The sequence below is a fragment of the Rhinichthys klamathensis genome, unplaced genomic scaffold (assembly GCF_029890125.1).
Source record: "Rhinichthys klamathensis goyatoka isolate OS25496 unplaced genomic scaffold, OSU_Roscu_1.1 h1tg000098l_1, whole genome shotgun sequence".
Classification (NCBI taxonomy): domain Eukaryota; kingdom Metazoa; phylum Chordata; class Actinopteri; order Cypriniformes; family Leuciscidae; genus Rhinichthys; species Rhinichthys klamathensis.
Genome location: NW_026606637.1, coordinates 4985952 through 5012365, shown reverse-complemented (window position 1 = coordinate 5012365; position 26414 = coordinate 4985952). Strand labels below are relative to the sequence as shown.

The following is a 26414-nucleotide window of genomic DNA, read 5'->3' as shown; positions in this document are numbered from 1 at the left end:
AAATGTAGTGTTTCCTTCTTAACCTTTTTAGAGACACAGACTGCTGTTTAATTTTTTAGGAGCCAATTAAAGCTAGATGTCTATAAAATTAGAGTTATTTGTCCTATCAGAATCAATTTTAAGATTTTGTCTACAAAACAAGCAAACATCTAAATGCTACAGGCAAAACCATTTTTTTCCTTTTCCATTTTTCAAATGTTACAACAAGGGTTGTGCACCCCTGATAATTGAATTGAAATAAAATTCAATTCCGGAATTTGATTTAAATCGAAAAGATTCAGTTAGATAGATATTCTTTTAGTCAAAAATAGTCACAATTCGTTTTGCGTTTTGGTCGATCAGATCACGTGGACGACACTAAATTCAGGTGTAAACGGGCTCTAAAATGTTTTGAGATTGTCCACGTTCGACCATTTCTAGAGGTAGTTGAAAAAGCATTTGACAGGATTGCTTTCGTAGTGTAAACGGAGCTCCCAAAAAGACGTCTAAAAGCCGTACAAACACAGCGCGAAAACAAGTTAAAATTCGGGCTGTCAGTGAAAATTGAATAGACGTCTAACCATAGCCCAAGAATAGCACAGGGTACGCATAAAACATGTCAAAGAAATAAAACCAAACACCTTGTAATCACTGTTGACTTTGCTTACATGATAGAATATCATACATCTTGCAAGTTATTTGGGCAAAAACGACATGTAACCAAATTCAAGCTTATTTTGGCTAGAAGTGGGTTACTCATAGATGGACTATAGTATGGTGTGTATAGTAAACCTAGACGGTGAAATGCGGGATATTGCTGGGTCATGTGGTTGAATGTGTTCTAACAGCCACAAAAGACCGCATATTCTCCACCTACTGAACTAACACGTAAACATTATGAGAAGCTCGCTAGTCAGATGGGAATTAAACTTTGGCTTATTAAACTTAAAAGTTTGACTTGAAAATGAAAAACATACCAAGCCCAATGTTCTCTCACCATGATTTCTAACATATACTCACAACTTTCTGCATGGTCTAGTGGCTATCAGAGCTGAAATAAAAGCTCTCTGTATGTTCTTCAGTCCTCTCCATGCACAAATTACACAAGCTTATTTTGTCTATGATATCAAAAGATCTGAAAAAACATACATTTACCTGTCTATAAACCCACTCCTCAAAAAAATCTGAATAGAAGTGGTTGAAAGTAAAAGAGAAAGAGAAGGATTAAAACACCAGGTGTAAACGGGAATGTGTCTCTCTCCTCTATTTGTGATCCGATCGACCGAAACGCATCTTAATACCAGGTGTAAACAGGGCCTTAGATAAAGAGGCTGTTTTGGCTCCTGTTCCTTTAACTGATTCATCCTTAAATATCAGCCTCTTTTTAAAGCTGGGCCAAGTTTCTCCTTTAGGCATTGCTGATGTGCAAATGTAGGAGGTATAGGGCATTTATTATTATTTCTAATGTCAGATGTCTTTTCAGCTCTTTTGAACTGGTAAGGAATATTTGAGCTCTGAAAGTTACTGTATATTTTCATAGTACAATAAGCTAAAAAAAATATATGAAAATGATTCCTCATGACATGACTCCTTTAAAGACCCATTAAAAAAAAGTCAGACCTGATTGGTCTGTTTCCAGTTTTAACGGTTATATTTTATTCTGTTATGTTTTGGATATGTTTCATTGTGCATTAGGGGCTGTTTACATGACACCATTTTCAACTAAAAACGTAAAACTTTTTATGCGTTTTGGCCGTTCATTTACACGACAATGGCATTTTGGGTGCCTGAAAAGTTAATTTTTTTTAAGATCCTAGTTTAAAAAAAAAAAAACAGTCTCTGTGTAAACAACAAAAACGTGATTACAGTTTTTAGTCGTTTTCGCAGATCCGTGTGAATGGGGATCGTTTTGACAATGGTGTCATCTGTACGAGGAAAACTCAAAGGAAAAACTTCTCTGTTTTAAGCATGTCATTGTTGCGTAAACATAGTTCTGTGCCTGTTTGCCTGTGTGCCAGTTTGTTCCCTTGATTGATTATTTCGTTCACCTGTTGCCCAAGTAATTAGCTTGTGTATTTAGGCCCTGACTTCCTTCAGTTCAGTGTTCGGTGTCTTCAATGTTAAGAGGTTGTTTCCTGGGCTTTGCTGTTATGGTTGGATTAAAGATATTCTCCTTCTTCGTCATGTTCTTCCTTGCACAGCCTACCGTGACACCTGTTTATAGCCTTCTTTGTTTTAATACACTTTATAGAAATAATATGCAAGACATCATTTGACTATATGATTTGGAGATCATTCACATTGTAAGCTTTCTCGCAATCCATCTGGTCTATGTACATATACATCAGGGGCCATATTCACAAAACATTTTATCTTACCACTAAGAGTTCTCCTAAATAGCAGTAAAACTTCTTAGTTAAGAGTTTTCTCTTCAAATCTATTCACAAAGCTGTTAAGACCATAGGGAATACCAATGTTGTGGTACGGTGGCTTCAGTTTTAAGTATGTCATGAGCAATCCAGTCATTTGTATAGATCAGTGGTTGGACCCCCTTTTTTCTGGTCAGCAACACTACTCAGGTAGGCTGTGGCATTTAAACAATGCTCAATTGGTACTAAGGGGCCCAAAGTGTGCCAAGAAAATATTACACACCATTACACCACCAGCAGCCTGAACCATTGATACAAGGCAGGATGGGTCCATGTTTTCATGTTCTGAATGTTCACCATCTGAATGTTGCAGCAGAAATCGAGACTCATCAGACCAGGCAATGTTTTTCCAGTCTTCTATTGTCTAATTTTGGTGAGCCCATGTGAATTGTAGCCTCAGTTTCCTATTCTTAGCTGACAAGAGTGGCACCTGGTGTGGTCTTCTGCAACGGTAGCCCATCTGCTTTAAGGTTCGACATGTTGTGTATTCAGAGATGCTCTTCTGCATTCCTCAGTAGTAATGAGTGGTTATTTGAGTTAGTGTTGTCTTTCTATCAGCTCGAACCACCAGTTTGGTCATTCTCCTCTGACTTATGGCATCAATAAGGCCCTTTTGCCCACAGAACTGGCGCACACTGGAGATTTTTTTCTTTTTCAGACCATTCTCTGTGAAGCCACATTCAATAAAGCAATAAGCCCCTTGAAGCCGTGTTTTACAGTGAATTTAGAACAGCTAAGGGGAGTTAAGCATGATGCGGAGCGGAGTGCCTAAAACCCCCTTAGCTGTTCTAAATTCACTGTAAAACACGGCTTCAAGGGGCTTATTGCTTTTATAAAACGGTTACTCCATAAAAATATTCATTTTATTCATAAAATAAACACCAGCAACAAAAAATATAACGTTATAACACATTTATTCCTCCGCCAAGCAATGTAGTTCCAAAGAGGTTGCCAAGCAACACATGCAGTTGAGCAGTAATACTAATGTAATGCGGTCACAGGTGTGTGTTTGTTGAGTAATTTACAACGACTTTGAACCAACCAATCAGAATCAAGGACCGGAATTATCCGTTTTATAAAGCCAACTAAATCACCTTTCCTTCCCATTCTGGTGCTCAATTTGAACTTCAGCAGATCGTCTTGACCATGTCTACATGCCTAAATGCATTGAGTTGCTACAATATGATTGGCTGATTTTAGATATTTGCGTTAACGAGCAGTTGAACAGGTATACCTAATAAAGTGGCTGGTGGTATATAAATATAAATAGATATAGATACAAAAATTTATCATTTTAATATGATTGGTTTTTAATGAATCTATATCTAAACAAATAAAATGTGTTATGTCTATAACAAATAAAAAATATATATTATTAATAGCATTAGTAATAGTTTACACTTTCTTGTGAATCACCATTTCCAGCAAAACCTCTCAGGCGCAGCATTTGACTAACCAACACTTGGATGATGACATTCCCACGAGCTCTGTGGGCTTTTAAGCAGGGTGTGTTTGGTTATTAGAGTGATGAATCGTGCATGCAGTCCTTTAAATCTCTGGTTATAGAGACATGTAGCATGCTGAGGTTCCCCACAGGTCTCAGAGGCGCTCTATGTCCTCCAGCGCCGCATGTTTCCCCCGGTCACGCCGTCTGCTCACACTGGCTCTTCTCCAGCTCACTATATGACCAAAACTACAAGCTGTCCCCTCTCTCTTTAGACTCACAGCTACTCTAGACTAAACAAAGATTGGTGCCTAAAACATCTCAATATCTCTTCAACTGTACCGCTGACCAAAAGCTTGTGGATGGAGATTTGAATTAACAGTAAGTGACAAGCTTTACTGCATGTCTACAAATATCCAGTCAAGCGGTGTCACTCTCACATGAAGACATTAAAAATTGACTGACAATCAGTCACAACGAATCGCATCATTTAAATGCATGAAGAGCAGACACTCGCTCGCTCTCGCAAACAAACCAGTAATTAATTCCAAAGTCCACTGCATTGTGCATGCTGTGAAAAGTATAACATAGGAAATAAAAAACTGGGACTCACCCCGTTATCACTAGCAGGACTTTGAACCTGCAGAGGAGCAGAAAGGCAAAAAAAAAAAAAAAAAAATCACACACACCATCACTGAGTTTTACACAATACACATCATTACAGTCAGAAAGATCTCAGACTTTTACAACCTACATTCAATGTTTTCAATGTTAATGCATGAAACATTACACAAAAAAGGTCCAAAATAAACTAGTTTAAAACAAGTTCATAGAAATGTAACCTTTGTGTTCATGGTGGTTTCATGTGGTTTTAAAAAAACCTTTCAACCATTTTCAAGAAACGTTGACATTCGGCTATCTTAACAAATATCATAAATTATCAATTTATAAATTCAATTAAAAGTTTTTGGGGAGTCACACCACATGACATTTTACAATATGAACTAACCTTGCCTTGGTGAATTATCTGATATTTTAAGAGACTTCTTGACCCTGACACAGTCAAGAGTTTGCTCTCCATGGTATCATCATTGCTTATTTCCACCAAGTAAAAAATAATTGTTGCCAGAGGCTGTTTACACTAACTCCACCCACCATTGTCTGATTGAGCAGGGGGAAAAAATCTAAAGAAACCCACAAACAGAGCAGTAGTGTGGAGAGCAAGGCGCGTAACGTTAGCTTGTGACATGACCGACCTGATTTCAAATCCGACTTTTACCTGTCTCACCCTTTGTCACGATCATCACCAGATGGAGTGCCCTTGATACCCACCAGAGGCCACTCCTCTCTAGTGCATTGCCATAAATGGACTACATTTCCCAGAACTCACTGCCCACACATATAATCCCTGATTGCTGTCAGCTGTGTATCATTAACTCTGTTAACTCTGCCTATATAAACCCCGTTTATTCAGTCATTCATTGCAAAGTCTTGTGTGTATTGCAGTGCATTTCTGAGTGCTACTTCTGGTTTACGTGTCATGGTCTTGATCTTCTGCCTGTCTCCCTGGATTTCCCTATTTGCCTGTGCCTTGGACTATTGTGTTTTCTGGATCCTCAACCAGTGTTTCAGTGGGGGGAAATGTGCTTAACGGGTAAGGTTATGGGTCGGTGTAGGGGAGTTTTTTTGCAACATCCATTTATAATTTAATAAAAAATAATCATATGAACTGAATAATTTGTTATTATTTCATATTGTTTTATATTATAACAATACACTGAGGTGCAAATAGAATCTGCCACTATATCTGCACTAAATAGCATCTAAAAAAATTTTTTTGCTTTACCACATCAATAGTTTAGGTCTAGGAGGAGAACAACTGTAAACTTTAAATGTGCAACAGGATCATTTTTAGGAGTACTCTAAAATATTTGAACTAAGATGCTATTTACATTTTGAAAATAGCAATAGATTCTATTTACACTACGTTAAATTAGCAGTAGCCTACTTTCTTTGCAATAAGTGTAAATAGTAAGATACTATTTGCACCACAGTATTTTAGTACATTATGAAACAGTATGCAATAAAAACACATTGGGTCTCATTCATGAAACATTCGTAAATATACGAGTAAATATGCGAGTGATTGCGCGTAAAGAGACCTTCCCGAAAACTCTTCTCCTGATTCACAAATACTTCGTAAACGTCAGATGTGATAGTGAAATGTGTGTGTGTGTTAATGAATTCCAATCAGTCGTAAATGGGATGCGCGTGCACGTTCATTCTCAATTACCATAAATCCCGCCCATTAAATCCGACTGACAACTATATATGGGCATCATATTATGACATGAATGCGAATGAAAAAAAAAATTCTCAGATGCAGAAATTAGTGCTGTGTTGAAAAAATCGATTCACCAATTCTGAATCGATTTTCATATTAATTTCTAAAGATCGATCCGTAACTCAGAGGATCGATTTTAATAGGTTTACATTTTCCCCGTGAACTTTAACTTGCCGCGACTGGGAGATCCCTGTATGCGCATTGAAAGGCTTTCACTCAGCGCGCACATTGTTACGACAACGGGCTTTGAGTGAGTCATTAAACCGTTCATTCAACGAACACGTTCAAAAAAGCTGATTCATTAAAAGAGATGTAATGAAACAAGGTGTTAATTATTTTTAACTTTGAGTTCCACTTTTCAAGGCTCAGCTGGGCAGCAATGCGTCGCGTGGGTAACGCTGAAGCTGATGCTTCACTTATTAGAGACCAATATGGCATTGATTCAATGCGTGACTCGCTGATTTCATTTCCCCGCGGCTTCCTCGCGCTGTGGAATGCTGACCAGCGCTGCTGCTGACGCGCATTTATGGTAAATACCCCGTGACGTGAAAGTTAAAAGGATGATACGACAAATATTTCGCTTTCCTTTGACACGGCAACCTTTTTCACAAATACATATGACTTCAAAGACAGACGCAGGTAATCACACGCGCTCTGCCGATCTCTCTCATTCACTGTCTGTGCGAAGCCTCTGTAGGCTACACATCACCACGATAAACAGTCTTGTTTGTTATCATTATGAACTTGTTTAACATTCAATACACATGCATGAAGTTCAAAACAAGAAGGGTATAGCCTTATAAAAAAACGTGAATATCGCGGTTGCTGCGGTTACTTGCAATCCTCTGCGGTTACTGCTGCTGATATACCTCTGCGTCCTCTGTCGTCTACACCAGTGCAAGTTTGTGAAAGCAGTTGTATCAACACTCTGGAAGGGGGATTGTTCTTTACAACCATCAATACTCCATTAATTTGCAGTTAAATGTCTATAATAATTGTATCAATATGTTGCATAACTACAGTCCTGTAATTCAACAGCTGGAAAAAAAATATGCTTTTTTCAAAAACACTTTTCTAAATCTCGAAGATCGGATCGGATCGAATCGAATCGAATAATGATAATCGATTCAAGATCTTGAGAATCGGAATCGAATCGATTCTTGAAATTTGAATCGAAACCCAGCACTAGCAGAAATTGAAGTTTTATTATCAGAAGTTCATTCAAAACGCCACATTTTATTTTCAAGCGTACATAGTGGCGTATCGGGTCCTAAAAAAAAAGGAAGCTTGGCAGCATATTACAGATGCAGTTAATGGAGTTTCATCTGTTAATCGAACATTCCCAGAAGTGAGAAGAAAATGGTTCGACATTAATCTTGAGAGCAAAAAACGAATTAGTTCACTTCAGAAAAATAGTATTCCAACTGGAGAAGGACCAGCATCGCAGATGCTATTACTGGCTCTCATAATAAGAAAAACCGTATGTAATTACTATATATAATATTTTTTCAAAATGCTGTGCAAATATGTACCCGATTAAGGTGAATTAAAATGCAGCCTTATTAATGAGCAAAACGTTCGGGTGTTAAGCGCACTATTTAAGCGTGGCTGGGAGCAGGTGTAGATTTCTTGTGTACCAACTAACATTTGGAAAATACGAACATTTTAATGAATCCGAAAATTTACGCCAGAACCACTTTACACACGATTTACACAAAAATGCATTCTGCTCGTGTTTCATGAATGAGACCCAATGAGTGTAAATGTTTAAATGCCACCTTATTGGGACAATAAAGCCCTCCCTACACTTAGCTACACCCTAAAACGACCCGATATACTTTACTGTCAAATAACCGCTAGGCACTTTAATTCCACTTGTCACATATTTTCTTCAAATTTATTGAAAATAAATGCCTTTCCAATCTGATATGCGATGGGAAAAGAGAGAAAAACGAGTTTGGCAAAAGGCGGATTTGAACTCAGGTCGATCACGTCAGAAGCATCTGCAATGCACCTTACTCCCTACGCCACTGATGCTGACAGGTCACAGGCGTTTTTTTTTTTTTACTTTTGTCTGGCCCAACCAGACATTTGTGGGTGGAGTTGGTGTAAATAGCCTCTGCCAACAAGACGGGCTATTTACACTTACTGTAAATAGACACTCCAAAAATATAAACAACCTCAATGCTAAAAGACATTCACTAAAAACTCCCACACATTCAAAACAAAACTCTCATTTTGATAAATACAGGTAATGTAATTTCTGTGTTAAGGCTAAAGGACAAAGATTTATTCACTTTTCTTTGACCTGTTTAATCACACGCACACGCACACACACACACACACACACACAGCAGCATTCAGGGCACCAGCTGCAGCTAAGCGGACAGTGACTTCTGATGGTCTGAAAAGGCCCTCTGGGACACAGATCACTGGCATCAGTTCAGCTCACATTGAGAGCTACAGATAAATGTACCAGCCCAGTGGATTCAATCGGCGCACCAGAAACAATTCAACCCACCGCTGGATCTCTGCCAATGATGGTGTGTTCAATCTGTCCCTCAGCTCAGCCAAAAGATCACAAAAAACATATTTTTACTGTTTTATATTTATATTTGAGCAGAATTTTTATGCCTTTCTACATAGCCTACTTCTTGTTCTGCTTTTCAACCTTTCCGCCATAAATATAGAAAATTTGCACAAAGTTATCCTTTAACTTAACTGTCCAGTTAAGGATGCTTAATTGATCAAAAGTGACAGTAATACATAATGTTACAAAAGATTTCCATTTCAAATAAATGCTGTTCTTTTGAGTTTTCTATTCAACAAAGAAAACAAAATGTATTAGTTTCCACAAAAATACTGGAATGGAAACTTCCAACACATTCTTCAACACTATGAATATCCTCTTGGTGTATTTCTGAAGGCAGCATCTGCTTTTTGTCTTGCATAGGCCTATGCTATACTGAAAGTCTGGTTTTCTAAAGCGTTTATTAAATGGCTAAAGTTCAAACGAGTGTTCAAATAGGCTAGTCGGAGTATCTGATAAAGCCTTAGTGCTGCATATGCACAAACTGTACTTAAGGATTTTGTGTGTACACTGCTCTTAGCAACATTTGGAATCCTTTGAAGCGTGCACGTCAGGAATTAGACAGGAATGCAAACCACAAGCAGAGTGTGTTTAGCTGTGAATATATTCTGAGGAGCCAAATGAGTGTGTGTCTTTAGGATTGCATGGATGGCAGAATCAATAAGATGTGGGCCAACTCTTCTCAACTCCAGCACCAAACTGTCACAGAGGAAGGAGGAGCAGAGACCCTGGCAATGACCCACGGGCCACGTTAAGATGGCTGCTGCTTCTTTGGGTTGATCAAATCTTTTTCTTTCTCTTTTTTTTTTTTCAGAGATGAAAAGCAATTACAGTAAGAGGCTAGAGAGCGCTGCTTGTTCTGGGGTCACTTAACCAACAGATTATGAAACACAGGCTGGAAAAGCCATGAAAAGCAATATGCTGTGATTAATACAGATGTTCTCTTTCATCATCTCGTTTCGAGATCCACCTATGGGAAGGGCATCCGTACCTGACCTCTGCAGAAGCATCCAATTGCACCAAGTCTGGCTAACAGACAGAAGCGCGCAGCCAATGCCAGGTGAGGCCACACCCCCTTACCTACGGGCATATCACAGCTGGGCGCGCTGCTATTCCTCAGTTGACATTCGCTTCTCGCGATCTCTGCATTGACACAGTTCGGTTGGATTAACGTTACGCTGCTCACTTTCGAGTCTTCAGGAGGACATATCGCCAGATCAGCCTCCGCCAGACGTGAGTGACAGTCGTTTCTTCAGCCTATCCGCTGTGTTTTTTGCATCCGGAGCCGCCCGAGCTCTCGCTGTCCTTCACCTGCTCCTCCTTTACATGGCTGCCCGCCACGGATTTTTCCGAGTTCTTCACCGCTGGCCCGCCCATGGCTATGTGACCGTCTAAACAGCCGCTTCCCCCGGGGAACAGCCTAGCACGACGAGCCTGCCCGGCCGCGTGTGGTGCTCTCAACGCCGCTATAAGGACCCTCTCGTTCTGCGCGGTCTGCTTGGGCTTAACACGCTCAAGCTTTGGAGAACCCGGGGAATTGCGGTCATTGTAATTGCTGCCCATGTAGCTAACTTTTACCAAGCCGGCTTTTAGTTGCACGACACAGCGCGCCGTGCTCGGCCTTTCTGACTCGGAGGAGAGACACGGTGATGATGACGCGCTACCGGGGGACTCCCGGAGCGCCACCTCTCTAAAATATTTGAGCTGACATCAGCCCAATCCGCATTCCCTGAAGAGGACATCTTCGCGGGAAAACCTCACTCTCGTTGACGAACCGGTCGGTTCCGGCGACGGGGATGACGCGGTCCTTTTAGCGTTCCCTAGGCTAGCGTTCACGCGGCTTTGCCTCCGTCCATCCTCCTGGAAGTTTGTGAGCGAGCGGCCGTTCGTTTCAACATTGTGTGGCCAGCTCCACAGAGCGCCACCGACCAGGATAGGAATATGTACGACGGGTAAACGCTGGGACCACCGCCCAGTCTGAACGGCCGGAGCGTCCCGCTAGACTGTTAACACGGTCTCACGGGCCTTGATTTGTTACGATTACGTGTTGAGGTTTTCAATGTATGCCTTCCTAGGAAGGCGGTCCCGAACGCAAGCGGCCTGCCTGTTGTTCGACCATTGGGAGTAACGTTAACTAACAGGGTCTCCCACCTACGGTCGGTTAATCCCCTCGCGTGGCTGCCCAGCCCGCATGTTAGTGGACGTTGTGTGTGTGTGTCCCCCTCCCCCCCACAACAACAAGTTACGGGGGAGGGGGCTGTCGTGAGGAAAAGTATATAGCAGTGTTACCACACCGCACGCACTTGGTTCCCCTCACCCAGTTATTAAAGGCTTCGGCCCCAGTGTTTCCCAACACAAACACACACATTACTAAACAACACATTTAATAAACGAATCAAATGAATTCGTGCAGATTTATATATCTGCCAGCGGCAACATAGAGAGCAAATCTCTCTGATCCCATGCATGTCGCCCTGAGTCCGTCCACAAGAGGTCGCCATTGCCTCATAAATCAACCAACTGGGCTCACACAGCTCAGTTGCGGCTGTCCAGCCGATGTGTTTTTAGTGGACGTTGTGTGTGTAAGGCCCCTGTGTTCCCCAACACAAAACACACACATAACTAAATAACACTTAAAAAAAAAAAAAAAAAAAACGCATTAAATAAATCCGTTACAGAGAGAGTATCTCTCTCCGCGGATATTATTTTTCTGCCTGCACTTGAGACTGCCCAGTTCATGTGTTCAGGAGATATGTGTTTTTCCCACTTTTGGGGACACCTTGTGAGGGAAAGTTCAGTACAGTGGACACCACACTATGTTTCCCTCACTCTGTCAATAAAGGCTTTGGCCCCAGTGTTTGCCCAACACAAAACACACAAAGCTACGAATCAAATTAATTCGTTTTGGAGAGGAGACCTCTCTCCGCAAAGAAAACTTCTCACTGCAGAGAGAGGAAATCCCTCCAAACCCCTGCATGTTGCCTCTAGTGTTCCCACTAGATGGCGCCTTTGCATCACAAATGAACCAGCTGGGCCCATACAGCTCCGCTCCGGCCCGAGCGGGGGCGCTCGCGAGTCACAAAGCGGCTTGGCAAGCCGTTTCAGCGCCCGAGTGGGTTTTTGCGTACTGTAACCCAGGGTTACAAGCTGCAGTTTGCAATAAAACCTCCGCATTTCAACGGCGTTCTCTCTTCTCACACAGAAGAAAACGCCACACACATTCTGAAAGAGGAAATTTCCTCCCTCCTAACAAGGGAGCGATTCAGATGGTGCCACCCAATCTGATAAACCATGGTTTTTATTCCTGGTATTTTCATGTTCCAAAAGGCGTGGCGCCCCCCCGCCCTATATTGGACCTTCGAGTGTTGAACAAACATTTGAGGAAATTCAATTTCAGAATGTGACACAAGCCTCTCTCGCCTGTGCCATAAAGCAGAACGACTGGTTCACATCAGTCGATCTGAAAGATGCTTTCTTTCACATAAGCATCTACCCTCCACACAGGAAATATCTTCGTTTCGCCTACCAAGGCGTTTGTTACGAATTCACAGTTCTTCCGTTCGGGTGCAATTTGAGTCCCCGAACTTTCTGTCTGTGTGTGGAGGTGGGCGTGGCGCCCCTGAGACTATCAGGGCTGAGAATTCTGACTTACTGGCTCATCATAGCCAAATCAAAGGAGAAGGTGTCGCTGGGCACCGGCCGGGTGCTCGCGCACATCACATCCCTCGGGTTCAAGGTGAATGCGAGCGAAAACAATCTGACTCCCAGTCAGAATGTCATTTTCCTGGGCTTGGAATTGAACTCAGTCTCCATGCGAGCGCGTCTCTCTCAAGAGCGCGTTCGCTCGCTGATGGACTGTCTGTCTCAGTTCAGTGAAGGGGCGAGAGTACAATATCGCACATGCCTCAGGCTGCAGGATCTCATGGCTTCATCTATCCAAGTTGTGCCATTGGTCTCCTGAGAATGAGAACGTTCACGAAATGGGTTTTGTACACTACATTTCAGCCCGATTTGCGATCTCTGCCGCTCGGTAACGATGACGCGCGCCTGCTCGGCGGCCTTGCGCCTTTGGGTGAGTGAGAACTTTTACGCACAGGGAACCCCCCCTCGGGACGGTACGATGCGAAAAGTTTTGACGACAGATGCGTCCTTAACAGGCTGGGGAACCACCCAGGAAGGCAGAACGGTGAACGGTCTGTGGCTGAGCAGACTACGTTCAGCGCACATTAACTATTTAGAGCTTTTACTATTTGGAAAGCTCTGAATCATTTTCTGCCTTGCCTGCAGGGACATCCTGTTCTAGTACGGTGCGATAATACCACGGTAGTGGCTTATATCAACCGTCAGGGTGGCATGCGCTCGTCAAAACTCCACGCTCTAGCTTACAGGCTTTTGGTGTGGAGCAGACAGGTTTTTCTGTCATTACGCGTGACTCATGTCCCGGGCATTCGGAACAGAGGCGCGGATCTGCTATCGAGGGGAAACCCAATCCACGGGGATTGGCGTCTTCACCCGCAGATAGTGGAGAGGTTATGGATGAGATGGGACAGGCAGCCGTAGATCTTTTCGCCTCGCGCGAAAATCACCATTGTCCTATGTTCTTCTCGCTGAAGGACATGGACGCGCCCCTCGGGGCAGACGCACTGGCCCACCCATGGCCCAAAGTGCTGTTGTATGCTTTTCCTCCCCTGTGCCTGATAATTTTCACTCTGGCCAGGGTGAGAGAGCACGGCCTGTCTCTCACTCTAATAGCACCCAGGTGGCCCAAAGCCCCATGGCTGGCAGAGATAATCCCTCTGTTATACGCCGAGCCATGGCGCCTCCCCCCTCGCACGGACATACTGTCCCAAGCCAACGGGGAGATTTACCACCCCCACCCGGACAGGGTGGCTCTCTGGGCCTGGCCCGTGAGAGGACGAACCAAAATGCACTGGGGCTCCCGCCGCGTGTAATCGCCACTACTCAGAAGGCCAGGGCCGTTTCCGCGCGATCCCTATATGGCTGTAAGTGGCAAGTGTTCGAAGGGTGGTATGATGGGCGTGGTTTCACATCTTATCAGTGCTCGGTGCCTGATATTTTGTGTTTCCTGCAAGACCTCATGGAAAGAGGCAGGTCCTTTTCCACTATTAAGGTCTACCTGGCTGCGATTTCAGCCTGTCATGTGGGTTTTGGGGCTCCACCGTCAGGCAGCACCCTCTAACCCGCAGATTTATGGAGGGTGCACGCCGCTCTTTGCTGGTCATCAGGAGATCTGTTGTATCTGTCCCAGAGTGGGACCTCTCCATGGTGCTGGAAGCGCGGTCTCTGTATCCTTTTGAGCCTCTGGGGAGTATTTCCCTTAAGCTGCTGTCCCTCAAGACAGCTTTGCTCTCGGCCTTGGCATCTGCTAAACGGGTCAGTGAGCTACATGCACTCTCGGTTCACCCCTCGTGCGCCAAATTCTCCCTAAGTGGAGATAAGGTTTTCCTTAAGCCTAACCCGGCCTTCATGCCGAAATGCTTCCCTGCGTTCACGTCGGAGGTTTTGGAGCTATCCGCTTTTCACCCTCCACCCTTTGGATCAGGGGCTGAATGCTCTGTGTCCCGTCCGTGCTCTGCAAGCATAATGACCAGGACCAGTGCTTTCCGCAAGAGCGACCAGCTCTTTGTTTCTAGGGCTCCCCTGCACAAGGGGAGTCCCATTTCAAAGCAATGCCTCTCACATTGGCTTGTGGACGCTATACTATGGCTTATGAAGCAAAGGGAGTGCAGCCCTAAGGGGCATCAGAGCTCATTCCACAAGGGGCTTAGCCGCCTCTTGGGCTTTGTTCAGGGGAGTGCCACTGCAGGACATCTGCTCCGCGGCCAGCTGGGCCTCTCCTCATACCTTTGAGCGTTACTACCGGTTGGATGTCACCAGAACTTCGGTGGCACACTCGGTCCTAGGGGTAGGGTCCTCTTAGCCCTTTCCCACAGCCCCGTTTGGTTAACCAACGAGGAGTGAATGGGCCGGCTGGCCATGTTCATTCCTGTCACCAAGCATTCGCATTCCTTCTTGGGTTTAGCTATGTGCATTGGTGGTGCGGGGGCCATTATCATGTATGTGTCTCATGCATGTTTCATGCCCTGCTTGTCCACAGCAGTTAGCGTGGCGGAAAACTTGCAGGGTCATGTTTGTGGGACGTGTCAGGCACCGCCTCTCTGAGGTGACCGTCCTTCTCTGGCCTTCAGAACCTCACTGTGAGTGTATTGGGCAATCGGGGAGCTGTCCATGTCTCTCCCATAGGTGGATCTCGAAACGAGATGATGAAAGAGAACAATAGGTTACTGTCGTAACCCCGGTTCTCTGAAACATCGAGTGGAGAGATCCACCAGCCTTGCCCCGCTTGCCGCACGAGAAGCGAATATACTGACTGAGGAATAGCAGCGCGCCCAGCTGTGATATGCCCGTAGGTAAGGGGGTGTGGCCTCACCTGGCATTGGCTGCGCGCTTCTGTCTGTTAGCCAGACTTGGTGCAATTGGATGCTTCTGCAGAGGTCAGGTACGGATGCCCTTCCCATAGGTGGATCTCTCCACTCGATGTTTCAGAGAACCGGGGTTACGACAGTAACCTATTGTTTTGGCTATAAACCAAACCATATTATTTTCCAAAGAAGAAATAAAGTCATGCAGGTTTGGAATGATGTCAATAAATTATGAATTTTCATTTTTTTTTGGTAAACTATCCAGACTCAATGGGAGGGGGAGGGGGGGGACATGCGTGTGGCGACATTTCTTTATAATGATAGCCTATTGCATTGCTTTTTGCACGTTTTGCGACAATTTCAAAGAGTGGTGTCCAGTGAGTGCCGGTAAAAGCACATTCAGTTTTGACCAAAACAAATTAACGGCAAGGTTTTATTTATTTGGTTGTTGTATGTATCACACCAGTTCGGGCACTAAGCAACCTTTTAGCCCGCTTCTACAAGTCTTTGACAAATCATGACCTGTGTTTCCCGAACACTCCGCATTGCAAGCTGTAGCAGGTGAGCTACTAAGCAAGTTCATTGTCAAAAAAAGCCATACGAAGGTGGTTATATGGCACGAATGTCAAAATGTATTAGTTTACAACTCATGCACAATGATAAAAGTGTTCAAAACAATTTTACCATAGTGAATGGTAAACTAAACAAGTCTTAATTCATCGATACTCTGCCAATGTAATCATTATGTGTGAAAGGGGATAAAGGATGTTGGTTTTTTATTGCCACTAGTGTTCATTTCAGCTGGAAACTGCAGTAAATTGTATCTACGCAGTTGGTTCGACTTTTACACAAATGCAGGTGGCACGTTTTTCCAATGAGCCTAAGCTGGAAGTATCTCTTATATTTTCATATGGTCTCTCTCCAACCATAAATATGTACACATATCCATGGCAATAAATGTAAATGAGGTGAACAGGTGGAATCTCGTGTCAAGCATGTGAAGGCCTCATCAAATTCAAGAGTAATGCAGGGGAAATGTGATTTATGCAACTCATGAAAATGCTGAACACACACATGTACACCGCATATAGGCTACGCCAATACACAATACTAAAAACGTGTGTAATCCACGCAAGCCGGTGTGAACCTTAGTCACCCTACAAACGCCGTAACGTGAGCCATTTTCCCAGTTAATTGGTCTTTATTAAAGGTGCCATGAATAATTAAAACACAATGTCTTCCAATGGTGGTGGGTGAATGATGGCCATAATGGGCTCTAACCCAGTGCAGCTCGAACCACCGAAACCTCTTTTCCGCAACACGCAACAGCATCATGTCTTCATTGTTCTTCCATTTACGGATCCCACATGAAAGATGAAACTGGTTCTTACCGCAGGAAGAAGCGGCTCCATCTGCGCTCCTTGATCTTTCACATCCATCCCTGATATTTTGGCTTAGCCTTGTCTTGTTCGTCTGTGGTGAATTTTCTCCAAACTAATGATAGGAAGGAGGAGAAAAAATGTCATGTATATTGATGCGGTTTCGGTAGCGGTGTAACAGTTAGTGACCGTTGGGTTTTTTCGTTCTTTCTTCACTCGCGCGCGTCCGTGCGTGCGCTCCTTCAGCGTGTCATTTGCGCTCGCGTGACGCAGCTGCGACCGGCAGCACGTGAGTTAACAGAAACCACCGGGACGCGATGGGTAAATGGATTAAACACTCCGGGGACAAAAAGGATACTTGAGGCTTCGGTTTACTACAGTGTGGGAATATTATTTAAAGAACGCGCTTAGTTCAAAAAATGCAAACCATAAAGATGAAAAAACCTCAGGTTATAGCCTAACAACTAGCCTACATAAACTGGGTTTTTCAATTCGGTCAGAAATGTTTTAATAACCTATAACTGCCTATTTTAAGAGTCAGACCATAATATTTGTTTTATATAAGATAATATATATAAGAGAGAGCATAATATTTTCAGTAATACGGTTTTTGGTTAAAAGTGTGTGGCTATTCTCTCTTGCAGTGTGCGCTGTTATCGGCTGTTAAAAAAAGATATTAGCCTAACATAAAATAAAAAATAAAATAAAAATCACAAAATGACCTATATATTGTTTCTAGGCAATAACAGTCCATACTGTGCCTTGAAAATGACTTTCAAATATAAATCCATCCTCCCTCCAAACACATACACACGCACTATAGGCTAACTAACGTTTCAGCTAAATGCCAGCAGTGGAATTGCATTTACAGCATGGACAATTAAAGCAACATGATTTAAACAATTAAATGTAAAATGAACAGTGGATTTATTCAGTGATATTTCTAACCATCTAAACCTTAAACTGAAGGAATGTTCATCCTTTCATAAATAAGAAATTGAATGTGCTTTGTTTACAAACCCGCATACAGAATTGTACATAAAGCCTATCTACCAATGGCATAGTTTATCTAAAGTGCTTTACCGCGGGACTTCAACAACTATCAACAATCATTCAATCAATCTCTCCCATTAGACTTTGACGCCACCTTGTGGGCTTTGTATAGGCTGCTAATTACTTGGAAAAGTTGCAAGGAAATGCTTTCGCTATTTATGCTACTCACCTTCATGGTTTTCGAAATCCAGATTGTTATTTTTCTGTGGAACAAAAAAAGGATATGCCTATAAAATCCAGATATAGCACAACTAGTCTAGGCGTATGCATCTCTAAGATGTCTGCTAAAGAGCGCTTCATCTGGAAGATATCTGCTGTGCACAAATATCTAAACGTATCAGAAAAAGGCAGTTTTACATACATTCTAAATAAAAAACATCTCAAAGATATTATCTACATGTTTATTTAACGTCTGACAGGAAACGTCTTAGAGGCATATGCAGATGAGCAAACACTCTAAAAAATACATCTTGCAGATGTTATGCAGACATCAAATAGACGTTTCCCGTGATGTGTGTTATCAGGGAAAAGAGGGGGAAACACATTAAAAGCACCATAAAATAACCTAGTTTACTTAGTAGGCTATAATAAGTCTTATAAAGACGTATGATAGCTTTTTGTTTAGAAAAAAATAGGATGGAATTGTTATTAAGTCAGTAGGCTTTTCAGTGGACCTCTTCCTTTCTGCGTTACCGCTAAAAATGATACCATTCCACGTATTCAAACTGACGCGCAGTGTTTGACTAGATAAGCAAGAACCAGTGGCATTAAACTGAACATGGTCGAATGAAATAGCATGAAGGTGAGGAAATAGGGTAAAATGTTACTTTTTGAGTGAACTATTCATGTACGGTTCATATATTCTATAAATAAATACGTATTTAGACATATATGAATATGAGTTAGGCCAGCAGAGTTGCTTTGTTTAGGTGGGTCCGGTTATTTCTGGTTCAACAGCTGCTGAAAGAGCTGCATTCTTCACTTGATCCCTTCACTGTAATGTACACTAAGAGAGTTTGTAACGGCATTTAGTGATAGATTCTGCTTCCGTGTTTAAGCCTTTTGCTTATGGTAGAATTAAACTCTTATTTCCTCCGGGTCAAGGACAAATAAGCGGTGTCCCAAAACCTGGTCAGGTTTACACAGCCCTCGTAGACAGCATTCGAGAGTTCGTTCTTGCATTCGCCGCTAGGTGTCAGTGTTGTGAAATATTACACACTCACACCAACTTGCAATGTTGTAATGCAAATACTAGTACATCAAGAAACCGAATCTAAACTGTAATTTAAGTTGCAAAGATTTTTTGGGGGATTTAATATACTCAAACATCTGACAATTTATTAACATTATACATCAAGCATTCTGGCACCTGCAGAATGTCATGACTTCACATTAACATATTTTACAATACGCATCTAATCTATCTGTTTTGATAGATCACGATCATAATTCCCATATCAAACACTGTTGTGATTTTAAGCTAATAACAATGTATCTAGATATATTATATTGGGACTGTATGTTTTAACAAACACTCATGACGGTCTATTAATGTCTATTAATCCTCTCTTTTTTTCATATTAACACCACTGAAAACAAAAATACACCAAATACTCAGCTCAGACATGGTGCAGCAATGGTGTCATTAACATTAAAATAAATAAATATCGTATACATAATGTTATTTCTATACTAACAACATTTTAATTGCACACTCAGCCCATGGCAGGTTTACGTTTGAGTGCCAAAATGAAAAAAGTCAGATTCTTTGATCACATTTCTTTCCCTGTTCTGTGAGAGCTGAATGTCTTTTGCAGTCTGAACATCTGAAACAAGAGTGATAGAGGAATTTCTCTGTTGCGCTTCTTCCAAAATCCTTAAATCACCGGAATCGACTGATTTAATGGAAGATTGAGTCTCGGTCCATGTCGAATCCGTGGCATCTTTTCCTTCAAGCTCCTCGGAAACCTCCAGAGCAGATCTGTCTATTTCCAACATATTTCCATCCTCGAGCATGTAATTCGCTTGTGTCGATCTTCCAAGAGTCGTATCTATGACCCAACCAGGCAGATTTGAGGCGGTTTTGCTGCTGTTCTCTAGCGAACCCCTTGAATCCCATCCAGCAGCACTGGTGTAGTAATCCAAACTGTTACCAGTGCCACCAGTACTAGTAAAAGGCAGACCTTTGACCCCCGCTGTGGCGTAAGAGAGCAGAGCTGCTGTGTTTATATCAGTTTCGTATGATGGAGCAGCCGAGGACGACACAAACCAGCGCTGTCCGGAGTTGCTGCTCTCTTGGGTTTGGTCCGATAGGCTGTTAGTAAGCATGAATGGTCGGTCAGTAGTGCCAGGGTCAGGGCTAAGAGTTGTAAAACAGGATTTTGTGTAACTGTTGACTAACTGCTCCTGGAATAAGGCGCTTGTCATTGCGTACCGTGAGCCAAGCAGCAGCTGAGAGTGTGGAGAGTCGCCGGGTGTTGGGGTCAGTCGGTCAGCGTCGCAGCCACTGTAACTTCTGGAGAAAAAACAGGAGGAAATTAGATTATACAGTAAAAAAAAAAAAATTTTTACAATCAACTTGGATGTTTATGTCATTTCAACTTAAATTATATTGAACTGACTTTAAAAAATGAGTTGAATCTTGTATAACAAAGTTGAAAATTGCTTAACTTATTTTAATGAGTTAAAGCAATGTAAAAACATATGTTGTCCTAACGACCCATGACGCTTTGCGCAAATTATGAGAGCTAGTTTTGGTAAACTGTAAACAATCAGCAAAAGGTTGGCTCTGTGAACGCAATAATAAGCATTTTGTCAAAAGCATTTCCATCGAACATTAAAAGGAAATTTAAAAGTGTAAAAGCATTAACAAAAATTACAAAGAGAACATGAATAACCCCAAAATCTCGATTACTTCCGCAGAAATCTTGCAGACATGTTAAATATCACTGTAGCGTGTCTGTATTATGTAACGTAATCAAAAATGTTCAATAACTGGTACATAGAGTAATATTTCAAAAGTGATTTCCGTCATTTTGACAGACAATATTGTATATACCTGCTTAAGAAACATTCCAGTAAACACTGCTAATATTAGAAGTGAAATGGGTAGACAATTACATTTTAATGCATCCGAAAACAAACCTGGGAGAAAGAGAGGAGAAAAGTGAGAGATTCTTATCACATTCTAGTGAATTATTAATGGGATTTATCATAAATTAAATCGGGAAGGCAGACCACATACTGTAAAAAAAAAAAAACTTGCTGCCTTAAATTTAAGTACAATCAACTTGGCTGTTTAAGTCATTTAAACTTAAATTACATTAAACTGACTTAAAAAATTTGTTGAATCTCGTTAAATGGCTTAACTTATTTTGATGAGTTGAAGTAATGTAAAAACATATGTTGTCGTGACTTATTGATCATGTAATTTGTAGTTGTCTTTTCTCATACTGTTACAGTGGAAAACAAAGGGGGAAAAGAAAATAATCAGTAGGAAAAGAATGCAGCGACTGAAAAGAGCTCTTACCACAGATATTCTTGTTATACAATGTTAAAAAATACCAAGCGTTATTCTCAAGTCTTAAAATATAGATCCTGAAGGACGTTTTACAGATAATTCAGTCAAACTGACGGATGAGGAATACATATTGTAGCGCAACCTTATGATTTGAAATGATTTGTTTTCCGTCTTTTTGAGTAGAACTTCCCCAAACAGGAAGTACTTCCCATAATCTAAAATGCAGTTGTTAGGGAAAAGGTGAATAATAATGTCCATTACTGTTAGTGGCATTGCTTCTGTAATTATTTAAATTTGGAATATGTGTAACATGGACACTGTAATGTACAGTCCAAAATAAATGTTTTAGGATTTAATTATTATTAATATCATCAACAATAATAATATCATCATAAATATCGTTGTTAATCTTAATAAATTCAATTTATTTAAATGAATTTTTAAAAACATGTTAATTTCCGCAGTCAAGTCAAAATGAAAATTCAGATCCGAAAACCCGCAAGAGAATAAATTATCAATGCATTGATTTGCATGTGAATGGACTTACGAATCATAATTGTCCCGAAATCCTTTAGCAAATGGATTGTAGTCAATTTTTAGTTGAGTTATCTGAGGAAATAAAGAAACATATGAATTAAATCAGTTCATATCCCTTTCTTTCTGTCTTTTTTTGTTTTTGTAGTGTAAATGAATGCCGTGAAAGACTAGTTCTTACATCTGTGTTCTGGTAAGCTGTGACGGCTCTAAATTGCGTCTCGGGAAAGGTAAACGTTTGTACTCGATCAGGATCACTTGTATCTTCATCTCCACTCTTGTTTATTTCAACCACATGGACCCTCGGCTGATACTTATGAAGAGACTGTAGAACGATCATCTTGAAGGACAAAGAAAAAACATATATTAAAAAGAAAATCCCATTCCACACACCATGAACTTCACAAGCTGCCCATAAAAATAAGGAATACATACAGTATATAATTGTCTTGCTTGCTTGTTACTACACCATAAATGACAGGTATAGCTTCATGTTTGTGCTATTACAGTCAACAAACAAGGAAATAAAGGTGGTTGTAATATGGTTTATGACATTTTAGCTCATAATAGTGTGATAATAATTAAGGGAAACCACATGAGGGTGAGTAAATGATGACAACATTTTAATTTTTGGGTGAAAATTTTTCATTTAAAAAGCATCACTTTATTTATCTTCACTATAGTTCACATAAAAATGAAAATTCTGTCATAATTTACTCACCCTCAAGTTGTTAATATAATATATCATATACATTTCTTTGTTCTGCTGAACACAAAGGAAGATATTTTGAAGAATGTTTTTAACAAAGCAGATCTCGCCTCCCATCGACTCCCAGGAAAAAAATGTGGTAGTCTATGGGAGGAGAGGTCTGCTTGGTTACAAACATTCTTCAAAATATCTTCCTTTGTGTTCACCAGAACAAAGACAGGTTTGGAATTGGAACAACTAGAGGGTGAGTAAATGATGACAGAATTTTCTTTTTTGGGTGAACTATCCCTTTAAGGTAACTTGTTAAGATAAAAGTGAGACCCTCACAAACAATGTCATTTTGAAACAACATTGTTATCGTTTAAAAAATAAAAAGTTGAGAAGATCTTTTTTTTTTTTTTGTCATGTGCCAAATAAAATCATTGTCACGGCCCACGGGCCGTAGATGGCGATCGCTGACAAATGAAAACATATTCTGAATGGCAGTTATTGTTGATTATTGACTCACTCACCCTATATATATTTAGACTAAAATACTTATACTGGTTAATTTCACGAAGAGAAAATCACACAAGAAACCTGAGTGGAGTTGCTGGAAGCTCCCTTGTTGTTTGTCAGCTTCAGTTTTCCGAAAGAGATCTCCTGACGCATCCAGTGCGCGCCGGTGTTTGGAGAGTCCGGGTGCGTGTATACTTGGTTTCCTTTAAATAATAAATAAAAACATTTAATTCATCTGTTAGGGCTAATATTAAACGGAAGTAACAAACATTATTATTACAGTGTACTTAATATTTATTTGTTTGACTTTTTTTTCAGAATAGTTATAATTTGGTCATGAGGTAATTACGCTACGATAGCCCACTTAAAACACTGTGACTCTTTTTATCTGCTCGGTGCAAAGCTTCATGTTAATTTCCTCTCCAGTCGGTTGATAATTAGAGTTTACCCGTAACAGGGGGTTTACCGGTGACATTCGTGTCCGCTTTGCCACAGGGAACCCATTTTCCGCCCTGGAACCTCCAGTGGTTCGGATCCGCCAGAATCACATCCACAACAATATTATAGTGGCACATCGGGTCAAGACCAGAAACACTAAAACTAAGAAACGGAAACATCCGGCTGTAGGGAAAAGACGAAACAACAAATTACTTTTCAAAAAGAAAATAGACTATTTAAATATTTCAAAATGTAACTAAATAAAATATAACCTACATATTTATATTTTTTTACGCACTGAAATACCAGAAATAGGCCTAAAATCCGCCTGCAATAAATATGAAAATTCGACTGAAAAATGTTAAACCAATTTATAATAAATTATAACCAAAGTAAGTAAAACAATTATAAACAATTTAATATGAAAAAATATATTTAAAAAAGAATTGTTCAAAAATATGACCATTCTTTTGATCTTTAAGCTTTCAACTAAATCCTATTATAAATCGATTTAATAGATTAATTTTAAAAAGTAGACTTACCGTCCCTGTTTAGTAATGATCATTTCTGTTTGGTGTCTGTGGAATTTGAACCACAGCGCCCGGTTACACAGGTAAACCTGCGCTTTACCGGGCACCGGGTGGAAAGGATAGACTGCGGCGTTTGTGTAAGTTTGTCCGTACGGCTGTGAGTACGCGTAGCTCAGCCCGTTGTACGGCCCGTTGCTGATGACCGGGTGAGTTGTCATGTAGTGACTGGAGAGTGCCGGGAGCGCGGGCACTACATGCTGACCTGAATACGAGAACATTGCAGAAGACGATGCGAAATCTGTCCGCGCTTGACTTGATTCAGGTAAATTACACTTGTCCGCGCCGTCACTGTCATCCCGTGCCGCGGAGACGCAGTCCAGAGCGTTTTGCGTGTTTCTCATCCCTGTGGAGAGTCTTTTGAAAGGTGGCTCGTTCTCCAGTGTGTCATCGGAGGAGGAGACGCGCGCGTCCCCCGCGGCGGTGATGTGCGTAAAATCATTGTCCACACTCACTGGTTTGTTGGCCAGTGCGGACGGTGAACGGAGTTGTTGCAGGTGCATAACTCAATGAGAAAGTTCTCGGAGTTCAACCTGGGTTGAGAACTTCAGACCTCAGACATGCTGCTTTGACTGAGTGTTCATGCCCTCTGCTGCACGTGCCAGTCTGTTAGAGCGTATTCACACCGAGCCTAATATAGGAAAATGACGTCGCTCCGCATTTGATAGCAGCAGAATGGGCTGGTATTTGCATTTAGATTGGCATTAAGCATATTAAGCGGTTTCTTGGAGTGGGTTACAGTCAGAGCCGGCCCTAGACCTTTGGGGGCCCTAAGCAAAATTTGGTTGGAGGCCCCTTTGACCGTTTTAAGGCCTAAAGAAAAGCAATGACTACCTTATAACTATACCATACTATATATTATACTGTATATACTATGTTTGATGTCTAACAGGAAAATTATGATACCACTGAGCTGAATGGCAGTGCAAGACACACACACACACACACACTGATTAACTTGCTGAATAAAAAGACAGATAAAGTGATTATCACTGAACAAAGATACATTTTTATTGACACCAGAGTTTAAGAGTCACAAACTACAGCACATATATATATATATATATATATTCAATTTAAATTAAATAGAGCGAATAGAATAACATTTAAATATAATATTATATAAAATAATAAATAGATTTTTCAAATAAACAAAATTAACAATAACATCTAAAACACCACAAAGAAGATCAATAGTAACAATATTAAGAATAAGGTAACATTTCAATATAACTATTAAAATCCAATCCAAATAAAGAAAATAATTATACATAAAGTTAGACTTAATTTTTAAAATGCAGAAGGTTATCATTTTACAGCCCCTTTATACTCACCAACAGCTGGAGCTTTGCTTACTGGCAGCATATAATATTACTTTAATAGTGCTCCTAAGGGGACATAAGGAGTAAACTAATGTTAGCCCTTTAGTGTAGAATCCAAACTGGGTTTATATTGTTCTGTTAAATGCTTTAACAGTAACACCACATATATACACCACAGCAAATGGTATAGACCTAATACTAAACCAATTTTATGCAGCATGTTATTAGCATGTAAGTTAAACAACTGTAGAAAATTAATACAAGCACGATTTAGGCTAATGTTAATATAAGACTTTTAGTGCAGATTATCCATATTACAGAACTCGGAAAATACAGGCTTACGTACCTTTAACTTCTTGCTTCTTCTCTTCTTCCAGGCTCTTTTTTGTCGTTTTTCTTGGCCAGAAAGATATTTTCGTTTCTTGTCAGACATCGTCGATTCGTCGGAGTCGCTAACTGACTGACCAAGTGACAACGAGTGACATCATGGGGCAGTCGGGATCAAGACGCGCGCGCGCCTTCGCGGGGAGCTCCCGGTTGATTTGCCATAATACAGAACTAAATAAATAACAACTCTGTGCTTATCATGATGTCTGATAAAGAGCGCTGTAGGTCCATTTCTTTTTATTTATTTATTTTATGTTACTTTTGTTGTGCGATTTTTCCCCCCACTAGCTAGCAGTGACTCTAGGGGCCCTCTGCTGGCCACGGGGCCCTTTGCAATTGCAACGGTGTGTGCAATTAGTGGCTCGGCCGGCTCTGGTTACAGTGTATAAAAACTGTTCCAGCTACTGACATATCACTGTGTCCTCCTGAGAAATCTGTATAGTGACACCAGCTCTACAAATAAAAGAAGAAAAAAATTAAGTAATTAAGTCAGTCAAAAGCTTTCTTAAACTCAACCAAGGACTTGGTTTTATTTTAAGCACAGTTCGGAATATTTTTTTATTGTTTATTATTAATGGTCATTATTTTTGGTCAAATTAGCTGGTGACGCTACATCATTTAGCCTACTCTTTAGGCCTTTTCAGCACTATATTGCGGCCAAATAGGCCTAAATATTGCATAATGGCCAATTTTAATATACAGTGAGCATAAAAACTGATAAATTTCTCGAAGTTTAAGAGTCGCCATGACAACGATAA

General features: G+C 41.0%; 2 protein-coding genes across 8 annotated transcripts in view; both read right to left on the bottom strand.

Annotated features, from left to right (window-relative positions):
• The window catches only part of slc4a10a (solute carrier family 4 member 10a), a 63316-nt gene extending 46422 nt beyond the window's left edge, over positions 1-16894 (bottom strand). For 2 of the 5 annotated variants that reach the window (XM_056252781.1, XM_056252786.1), the window contains exons 1-2: positions 16621-16892; positions 4466-4492 (exon numbers count right to left, since the gene is read on the bottom strand). In XM_056252781.1, the coding sequence (XP_056108756.1) occupies positions 4466-4492; positions 16621-16668 (75 nt within the window). In that variant the 5' untranslated portion in view covers positions 16669-16892. Of the gene's footprint in view, positions 1-4465; positions 4493-16620 lie in introns of all 5 variants that reach the window. The other 3 variants (XM_056252787.1, XM_056252784.1, XM_056252782.1) reach the window with 3 other exon arrangements.
• A 2085-nt stretch (positions 16895-18979) lies between these two features.
• Positions 18980-24654, bottom strand: tbr1a (T-box brain transcription factor 1a). Of its 3 annotated transcripts, XM_056252803.1 has the most exons (7): positions 23903-24654; positions 23371-23543; positions 23004-23125; positions 21897-22055; positions 21729-21790; positions 20096-20176; positions 18980-19975 (listed from the first exon to the last, which is right to left on the bottom strand). In XM_056252803.1, exons 1-7 carry the CDS (start codon positions 24448-24450, stop codon positions 19393-19395), a joined length of 1728 nt encoding a protein of 575 aa, XP_056108778.1. In that variant the 5' UTR covers positions 24451-24654; the 3' UTR covers positions 18980-19392. The 3 variants fall into 3 exon arrangements, with proteins under 3 accessions (XP_056108778.1, XP_056108776.1, XP_056108777.1); XM_056252801.1 differs by having other exon boundaries at positions 18980-20176; XM_056252802.1 differs by having other exon boundaries at positions 18980-20176; positions 23389-23543.
• Positions 24655-26414: the final 1760 nt, after the last annotated feature.